General features: G+C 33.7%; 1 protein-coding gene across 2 annotated transcripts in view; it reads left to right on the forward strand.

Moving 5' to 3' along the window:
* LOC129755872 (paired box protein Pax-3) overlaps positions 1-3,813 on the forward strand; it is a 42,109-nt gene extending 38,296 nt beyond the window's left edge. For both annotated transcript variants that reach the window (XM_055752562.1, XM_055752563.1), the window contains one exon: positions 1,154-3,813. In XM_055752562.1, coding sequence (XP_055608537.1) covers positions 1,154-1,397 — 244 coding nt within the window. In that variant the 3' untranslated portion in view covers positions 1,398-3,813. The remainder of the gene's footprint in view (positions 1-1,153) is intronic.
* The last annotated feature ends 6,243 nt before the right edge of the window (positions 3,814-10,056 follow it).

The following is a 10,056-nucleotide window of genomic DNA, read 5'->3' on the forward strand; positions in this document are numbered from 1 at the left end:
TAATATTCAACAGTTTTTAAACATGGGAAAGATATCATTACAAGTATTTTTGGCATTATTGTCAGAACCAAATTTCATTTGGTTTAAAACTTCGTTACAAATTCGTTAAATGAGAAAAAGTAAACAAATAGTAAACTTCTAACTTTTATCGCAGAACTCAAAATGACTTGAAGATGATTGAATGATGATTGATTCAAATCTTTTTTTTTTTAAGTTATGTTTTTGTTTTCAAGTTTTGCTTTCTTAAATAATTTTAGCCTATTTTGAAAAGTTATTTCAATAACAAAAACTGATGGAAAAATTGCATATTTAGATTCACGGCACTCAAATTAGTCAAAATTACGTTTTGAATACATTGCACCTCGGAAAAATGTAAATTTTTTGGCCTTGTGTAATTTATAAAAACCTGCTCAAATGTGATGCTGAGAAAATCAAAAACAATATTAAGCATAAAATTTTTAAAGGCAAAAATGATTCTATTTCAATCAAATTTTTAGTAATAAGGTAAAGGGTATTAGATTTTAGATTTTTTTTGCAAATTCTGTGTGTGTAAAACGCTTAGTTCATGGTTTCCAACTTGTCGATGTATAAGATTAGTGTTCGATTAATTCATTTTGAGGTGAAAATGGTTCGTTCCAAACTCTGTACTTGTTATGTAACATTTCTACACTAAAGACGAGGAAGGATTTTTGTAATTCAAGTTTATAGTTTCAATACAAAAGGTTAATCAAAATTTTCAATCAAAAATTAGTATCAATTCATGAACGTCATATAGTGTCGTTAAATTAAATGTCTAGTCTTGAGATTCAAGAGTAAATTCTGCCGGAGGCGAGCCAAATTTCTGACTTGCTTTTCGACACTTACTTTTAAACACCTTTTAATGTGTATTTTTTCGATACTACGGTGAAAATTTTACTTGGAAAAAATCTCCATGGGGGGGGGTTAAACCCCTAAACCCCCCCCCCCGTTCGCACGGCCTTGACCAATTGGTTAATGTAAAACTGATAATTATGATAACAGGAAACGAAATGATTCTTGAGCTATCGCATTCTTTTCTTTATCAAAATAAAACACTTTCATTTCGACAGAATCTAGCAAACCAAACTTAAATATGTTTAAACCAACGCTATAATTTTAAATTCTTTTGTTTCAGTGTGGCGAATGGCAAATACGTCGACGACACCAAATATATCCATGCGGTTAACATCATCGATGACCAAAAGTACACAACCGGAAGCTGTCACCTGGAGGACCCGACACTGAAACAGTCTCACTATGGACCACCACCCACCGGGCCCTGCCAGCCGCCTTCCGGGGATGAGGCCGATTCCATGGGCGTTGTCAAGGCAGAGGATAGTGTTAGTCATAGCTACGTATTGCCTTCTTTTTTGCGCTGAAACAAATGCTGTCGGCAAAACGTTCTTAAACCAAGCAACGGAAAGGCGATGTCGTTCAGCAGCAGGAAGAGAAGAAGGGAATCAATCCTGGAAGCGAAAGGGGATGCCCAGATGGAAGGGATTGGATTCGGGATCAACCAGAGGGACTAAAATTCCCTCACATACGATATAGCGTAAACCCCTCACTGCAACATACGTAGCTTTGTTGTCCGATCTTTAGCCCATGGGATGCTTCAAACTCCTATATTTATTTTTCATTCAGCATCCACGGATTACTCTCTGTAGATTTAAGAGATGTTCGGTTTTACCACCAGTGAGCCTATGTAAATAATCCTGCGAGTCGAACAGGTATAACTAGACAGTCGTAAAAATCAAAATTACTGTGTGGAAGCGTAGGTACCGACACCGGAACCCATTCGCATCTAATGAAATCAAAACCTGAAGGTTTATTTGGACATTCGAATGAGATCATCAACAAGTTTCAACCCCACAGCCGACAATAAAAAGGTGATACATGGTGTAGAACAACGTTTGCTTCCTCGATTGAAGGTATCCTTTTTTGGACGGAAGGCTCATGAAATAACTTCTTGTTTGATTCGAAGATAAATTAAATGGAACCCGAAACCTGGTCGGAGACGAAAACAAAAAAAAATCAAAGGATAAACATTCGAATAAACTGCTTGTAAAGTTGTAAACTGTTTGTGAGATCCTACCTGTTAAAGCACCATAAAGCCTGATTCGATTTCTTATGCCACCCATCGAAGAGTGGTATCTGTCCAAATTATTAAGAGGGTGTATTCCACGATGAATTCTAACGCGTTGGAAATTTGGCGCTATCCTGTCTTCTATTTGAACATTCTATTTTGATGTTGAAAATAATTCAACATCAATGCAGGGCAATTAAAGACCTTTAATAGTGTGAGAATCCCTCGAAATCAATAAATATCGACAGACCAAGAACTAAGCTTGATAAAATTGGAAAGAGTGATGCTCCATCTTTATCTGATTTAGCATGGAATTCGACCTACGCAACCAGTTTGTATCAGTGAACCAATCAACATTTGCTTGTTCTCGTGTGTTTACGTAATCGGAAAACCTCTGGAAAGCAAATCCAGAGCAAATTTTTATAAATTTTGATTAATGTCAAAGAACAGATTCCAATTTATTAGGACTTTAAGCTGAAAAAAAGATCAGGAAAAAAATCATTAATTTGTAAAATATTCAGAAAAAATCAAATTTTCATCATTTGTCAAACACAAGATCCCACCACCAGTTGAACTGGTAAAGCGTTGACACTGATTTATTCCAACTTTCGATCCAGACGTTCTCCCCTATGAATTCCGGGCGCTGTTTCCGAAAATCTCAGTACGAAATCAATTGATTCTCCCGGCTGAGGCCGAAGGAAGTAAAGTACATATAAAAAGAAAATATCGCCGTTATGGAGCCCAGCTAGGCATTCAATACGCAACTGTCGCTGTGTGTCGTTATTTATTCAATATCAAATTTCCCATCATTCAGTAAACAGTGCCTGATTGATGAAAACATGAATATTAACATGAAAAAGGACGATTTTGTGGTGAAGAACTGCGACTTGCTGTTTAGCCTCAAGGGGTAAACATAACTTCTGTTATAAATTGAATAGTGAGAATTTTCCCAAATTTTCTTCTTGCGTATACGTACAAAGAGCCTCATGTTCAATGACAGGATGGATAAATGTGATGTTTGGTGACATCAAGCATCATGGCCAGAATTGTATACTAGCTAAATGGAAAACAATGTGGAACACAAAAGCTCGTGGCCTGTTCATAAACTAAACAATATTTGATATCTAATTCAAAGAATAGATAGGATCTTCACTTCTCGGTTCAAGACAAAGTTGAAAAATATAATTTTTAATCTAAAATCAGTCAGTTTACCTGTTGGACTCCTTCATCTTTTAGCCACTCTATTTTATTTGTTAAGCATAAATATAATATATTAAATAATGTACAAACAACAAAATCCAAAGTCTTGCCAAAGAGAAAGAACATGACCTAGATGTCAAAAGTAGCCAATTATTCTTAAAGGTCTTCATACAAAAAACGTTAACTTTGAAAATAGTTTACTTCGACTATGGTTAAGTGCAAAATGCTACCGTTAGGCATAAGAAAAAATCATGTTTAATTAAGCTGTTTTCGCTGAAGTTGTATAGCATATGTCTGAAAGTGCCTTGTAAATAATGTGGTCATTATTCCATTGTAAACTGTCAAAATAATTAGTTTCCATTCTCAAATTGTAAACAGCTTAATTCATAAAACCACCAAAATGTAGTAGAGATAGAACAGAAAACCAAACATGCGCATTGTGTTTTTCTTTACTTCTGTTAGACGAAATACTCTTTTGAAAATGAAATAAATGTTTTAATACGAGTAAACAATCTAAGACTTATTTTTTACATCCTGCTGTTGACTTCAAAAATCTTCGGGAACATGCTGATTGCTTCTTTTTAACCCTAATCCGCTCATGAGTGTCAATATGACACTATTGGTAGTTTGACGGTATGTAACTTTATTCGGATGCATCAAAATTATACAATTTCTTCAGGACCCTTAATGGATTCTTAAAATCTTTATTTTTGCTTCTTACTTTTCTTATGGACGCATCCTGAAAGTTTGCGATTTTTTGAAAGTTTATAGTTTCGGAAACCTCGTAATGTTGTTTCTGAGAGATTACTCACCTTCAGTTCGCCGTGATTCAAAGTCTAAGAAAATAAATCCGAACAAACATGCTTCGGAAAAAGACTGTAGAACAGCTACGTTACGCTTAAAAAATATTTCATAAGTGTCCCAAAAAGCTGAAGTAAGAAGCTATACATTGCACATAATAGTATATTTTTTTGAAAATTTTTTAAGATCATGACCACAAAACAAAAAAGTGTTGTAAAAACCGTACTTTTCAAACTATGAATCGTTATAACTGTTTACATCAAACCAGATGCATTTTTAAAAGGGGATTTAAAAGTTGAGTAGTTTGGCATATTTTTGCATTTTTAGGTTGTCAAAATACGAAACACAGAATTTTTGACGAATTTTGATTTGTTTCAAATTCGACGAGAAATACTGCGTTTTTGACAATTAGGCTGGAACAAATATCAATTTCTTCTTTTGTCATCCACAATATTTCTATGATTGTTTGAGACCCCTCCCTCTTTCCAGTGAAGAGATAATAAGGGGGGGGGCTCTTTTATAATTTTTTACATAACTCAAAACCTAATTAAGCCAATGGAACCAAATTAGGCATGGACGGGTATTTGGGAATGTTACATGTTCTAATGATTATTTGAGACCCCTTCCTTCTTCCAGCGGGGAGAAAGGAAAGGGGGAGGGGAGTTTCATACAATTTTAACTGCATAACTCGACAACTACAACAGCAACTGTAACCAAATTTGGCAGGGAACGATATTTTGGTACGAGAAATGCTTCTATGAAAATCCGGTATCCCTGACTCCTTCAAAGAGGAGAATGAAAACGGGGAGGAAAGGTCTCCTTTACAATTTTCAGTATAACTGGGGAACTGATCGAACAATTGGAAACATATTTGGCATGTGAGGTTATTTGGATACGAGAAATGTTTCTATTATAAATGAAAGCCCCACCTTTTTTCAGCGGAAAGATATAAAAGAGGAAAGGGGGGATTCCATACAATTTTTTAGCATAACTCTAGAATTAATCGAGCAAATGAAACCAAATTTGGTTTCATTAAGTATTTGAGTACGAAAAATACTATTATGAATATAAAGTTCTCCTCCCTCCAGTCAATGGGGAGAACGGAAGGGGGATGGTACTTAATTTCAAGTTTATGCATAACTCAAGAATTTATTAGGCAAATTAATCCAAATTTGGCATGGGATGGTATTTTAATACGAGAAATTTTTCTATGTGAAACAAGGAAAGGGAAGAGGAAAGCTTGCATTTAACTTTTTTTTATTACAAAATCCAAGAAATGAACAAAACTTAACATGGAAAATCATTTTGGTATGATTCTATGATTATCTGACACACCATACTCCTTTAAGTGAGTAGGTACATAGGATGAGGGAGGTTAGCCCAACACAATTTTGTTAGCATAAGTTCTCAATTTATGCTCACAAAGCCAATAAATGGAAACAAATATGGCATGGAAAGGTACTTGGTTATGAGATATGTTTCTACGATTGTTATAGACCCTTACGCTTTAAAGTGGAGAGAGAAGGGGAGGTGTTTGGAAAAATGGGTATGATTATTAAAGACCACGACCTTCATTCATCAGAGGATGATGAGAAGGACAGGGGGGAGGGGCTCTCTTATCAGTTTTAGCATAAATCCAGAACATATCAAGCAAAAACAACCATATTTTAGCGTAAGATTAATTTGAGACCCTCCTTTTTCAGGGCAATGCTAAAAGAAACAGATTAAAATTATCAGAACTAATAGAAAATTAGTTTAAGTCATCTTTGTATTGCAATTTGAAACTCCAGCTGCAGCTCTCATTTCATAGCGGTTGCTTTTGAATTATGTTATAATTTGATTCAAAATAACACCAATAAAACAATAAAATTTTGAATAATTTCATTTGTTTTTAAAAGGTGTAGCAAAGCACACCGGGTCAGCTAGTATCGAATAAAAACAACACAAAGTCGCATTAATTGTCCGTAATAATTAAATTTGTAGTTTTTTAAATGAAATAAAAGTTATGGCTTCCATTTTTTCGAAACTTTTTTTTTCCTTTGGGCGGTTTGTTTTTCGTCTCCAAGGTCGAGGCGTCGCGAGCAGACGTCGTTAGAAGATAGTAACCATGGCATAGCATACTGATTAAAGAGAATATTTTGGCGCGTATTTCTCAATCAAGCATATTTTCAATGCAAGTGGTGCCGATATGAAGCCTTGATGTGATTTTTTTGTTCTTGATTCCTAGCTCATTTCTACAGCACATGGTTATGAATGACGCCTGGATGTGACTCAGGTTGACATTTTGCTGATCGAATAAAACATATAATATTTGTTTTGCCAAAATCTGAAATTGAAAAGTCAGGCATCCATTTTTTATAGATTTTCTTTTCTTCGAGGGGTTTGTTTTTCGTCTCCATGGGCGAGGCGTCGCAAGCAAACGTCGTTGCAAGATAACAGTAAACAAAGCATACTGTTCATTGAACGCTGGAAAAATTTAAAAATTAGGCGCCCATTTCTCAACCAAGTACCTATATTTCTTATGCACGTGGGGGCGATATGCAACCTAGATGTGTTTTTTTTCTTGCTTATTTGTACACAGCACATGGTAATAAATGACGCCTAAGACCAAGTCCACCGGGCGTTGCTATTTCGGTCGGTATTTTAGATGGTTTGATTGGTTGCCTTTTTATCTACTTACTAATTTTCACACCCATTGAAGCCATCCAGGTTTGTATTTTTGTTTGTTTATTTTCTCATAGTGATGACCGGTTGTGTTGCTACCGGGTTGCTACATAAACGCATCCAGTAACAACCTACTGCTCGAATGCTATTTCTCGAATCAAGTTAGCGACTGTTGGTGCGATGATGGGTTGATAGATATGTTGCCGAATGTACTCGATTCGAGGTTTAGCAACCGTTGGTGGGCATAGTCTAAATGTGACACGGATTGATATTTTATCGATCGAATTAAAACCATATAAAAGATTTCAAATGTTAAAACCATTTTTAATTCGTGTTAATTTAAGTAGTAAATTGTTGTTCAAAAAATATGAATTTAGTAAAGATAATGATGGAACTGAAAAAAATGAAATAATGTTATGACACTTTGCGGACGTTTGAAAATAAGAAATTGGGAAGCTTTACAATCTATTTCGTATAATCCAATACGCCTGGAACGCTAGACACATTAACTGAACAAGAGTCTATTCTATTCTATTTTGTTTAGTTATAGAGGATTTTAACCAACTTGGTCATTCGTCCTCTCAACAAGAGTCTGCTCTTTGAAATAGATTAGATAGGATTGAAGTTTTAAAAGGCCGAATAAACTATTTGATTTTTTGCAAACGTAAATTGAAGTTATCAATAAAATAATCTACTTTTTAATAACAAAAAGTGAGGATATGCATTTTTTGGAAGAATTTTCAATTAAGAAAGTAGACTAAAGCAAGTGCAAACTATCAACTTTTACAAAAAATGTATACATTATTTCTTGATCTAAAAATTGTTGGGCCCAAAAAAAATTTGATAAAATGAACTTAATTTTTTTTTTAAATCATTCACCAAAAAACTGCTTACACGTTTACTGTATGTTTACACACAATTCAAGTTCAAACTTAACATGAAAAGTGTGTTTTTCTTTTACATATTTGGCTATATAAAAGAGACTTTTGATTCACTTTTTTGTTGAACAGTTTTTTTTGTGATTGATATTCCAGGGGCAGCAGATTTTTATGATGAACTTTTAATATGACCTGAAAGTGTAAAAAATAATATTAATTCCTGTAATTTCTTAGGTGGAATAAGTGAAAACGCGCCAATTAGCTATGAAACATCTACAATTTAAGAATTTCATCTGCAAAATGGCCAGAAAGGATATCCCGAGTGTTGAATCTGAAGCGGCTATTCAAAATTATTATAAAGGTCTTTGTAAATCAAGGTCTTTTGGTTGAACAGTATTCAGTGAAATTGAAGTACCAAGCATTTATTTATTCCGGAGAAAAACTTCGGATACAGCAATGAAAGTTGATAAAACAGACAAACAAGAACAAGTATTAAATTAATTTTCAAGTCTTTTCACTGACGCATCTGAAGAATGCCTATGTGTTTTCACTTACCCCAATCAATGGGACAAATGTATACTTCGATATTTCTTTTTGTCAACATAACTAATATGTTTTTTGAAAATATTACTTTTTTAAGAGAAAGTTGAACTATGGTGATTAGGATTTGACCGGTGTTTCATTTTTGAAAATTAAGATTTACAGTAAAAAGACACATAATTTTTTTAAAGGTTTTGTTTATATGATAATTTCCAGGAAACAAAATCAACTCATGAAACCATCAAAGCCTGAACAGATTATTTCAATCTATTAAATTTAAAAAAATCTGCTTTTCAATTAAATGTTATTAAATTTTAAAAATATAACATAGTCCTTAATGAAATCGCAGATCACCACCAACAATGTTCAGGAAATTTTGAAATCAGAACTGCTTTAATTAAAATCTTTAAAATAATGGGAGAATATATCAAAACATATGTTTTACTCTTTCCAAAACCAACCGTTTCTTTGATTCATTGGGGTAAAGTTCAAAAGAATTAATTTGCATTTTTGCTTGAATAAAAAAAAGGAATTTGCAATACACAAAATCGCCATTTAATGCCATGACAAGTGCTGTTTGAGAACACTTTAAGTTGAAATGTGTAAAGTCTATAAATTAAGTATCAGGCGAATCTTTTTGGAAAAGATTTTGATGAAAATATGGATTTTAATTAAAACTGCTTCGAAGGATGAGGATGGTGAACAAAAAGCTGTTTGAAAATGGTTATAAAAAATCTTTTCTTATGTTTTTTAATTCTTCAGCTCTAAAAAAATACACCATCCAAAGCTAATTGGGAGCTTAAAGCGCTGCGTTAGGCAAAATATTCGGCAAATACTCCAAAAATTGTCCCGATTTTAAAAACAATATAACAAAACGGAATAAATCTACTAAATGGAATACAGCAAATGAAACATACATATTATCAACATACAGTTATTTATTGAACAAGTTACAAAAATTGGATTTTAAAAGACCCGTTGAGTTGAAATTCTTTGATTTAATTTTGATAGAATTGAGCGGGACGAATCGAGTAAAGGGAAAGAAGGGAAATGTAAAGAAAACTAGGAAAAATAGAAAATGGACGCCAAGTTAAACATGGTAAGACGAACTTTAACGGGTATGCTAGTTATTTGATAAAAATTTACTTGATTTATAGGTTTTGTGCAACGATATAGTATGCAATTTTTGTTGCATACAAGCTTCCGTGCAATTTATTCCAATTTATTTGTTTATCGCATTATTTTTTATTGTCCTGCACCCACCCCCCCACCCCTCGCGAAGTTCCAACTCCGAATGACAAAAGAAGGATTTGAAATTTGTTCCGGCCTTATTCATCGCATAAATATCAGACAGAAATAACATAGAAACACTTGCAATAATTTTTATTTTAAATAACAGCTAAAAACCATTCAACTGAAAATTAGAGTAAGATGAAACATAATACAAAGGCACTCTTTACTTTTATTATCACAGAACTTTATAGAAAATGGCAACTCCTTCTCAAAAACGTGAAAATTCTACGTACTACTTATTTAGGGAACTAAACAACTTGTATCAGATTTATATTTATCTTTACTTTTTTTTTCTTTCTAGGGTTTTAAATCACTCGAGTTATTCATCCTATTTATCTTTACAGAGACCAATGCCCATTATGTTGAGTGGACATTCCATCGAATATATCCGTATTATGCCGAAGGACAATTATGCCATAAGGGTATATACGCCACGGGCGATAGTAGGTAAATATTAGCGAGAAATAGGCCTCAGCCATAACCTCAAATTTTTATTTGGTTGCGGCCTCCCCAGTGATGCGAGGTGCCTTACTAAAATCAGTATTTCCTTGCTTTAAGCTAATTATAATTTTTCGGAAT

Source organism: Uranotaenia lowii, chromosome 3 (assembly GCF_029784155.1).
Source record: "Uranotaenia lowii strain MFRU-FL chromosome 3, ASM2978415v1, whole genome shotgun sequence".
NCBI lineage: Eukaryota > Metazoa > Arthropoda > Insecta > Diptera > Culicidae > Uranotaenia > Uranotaenia lowii.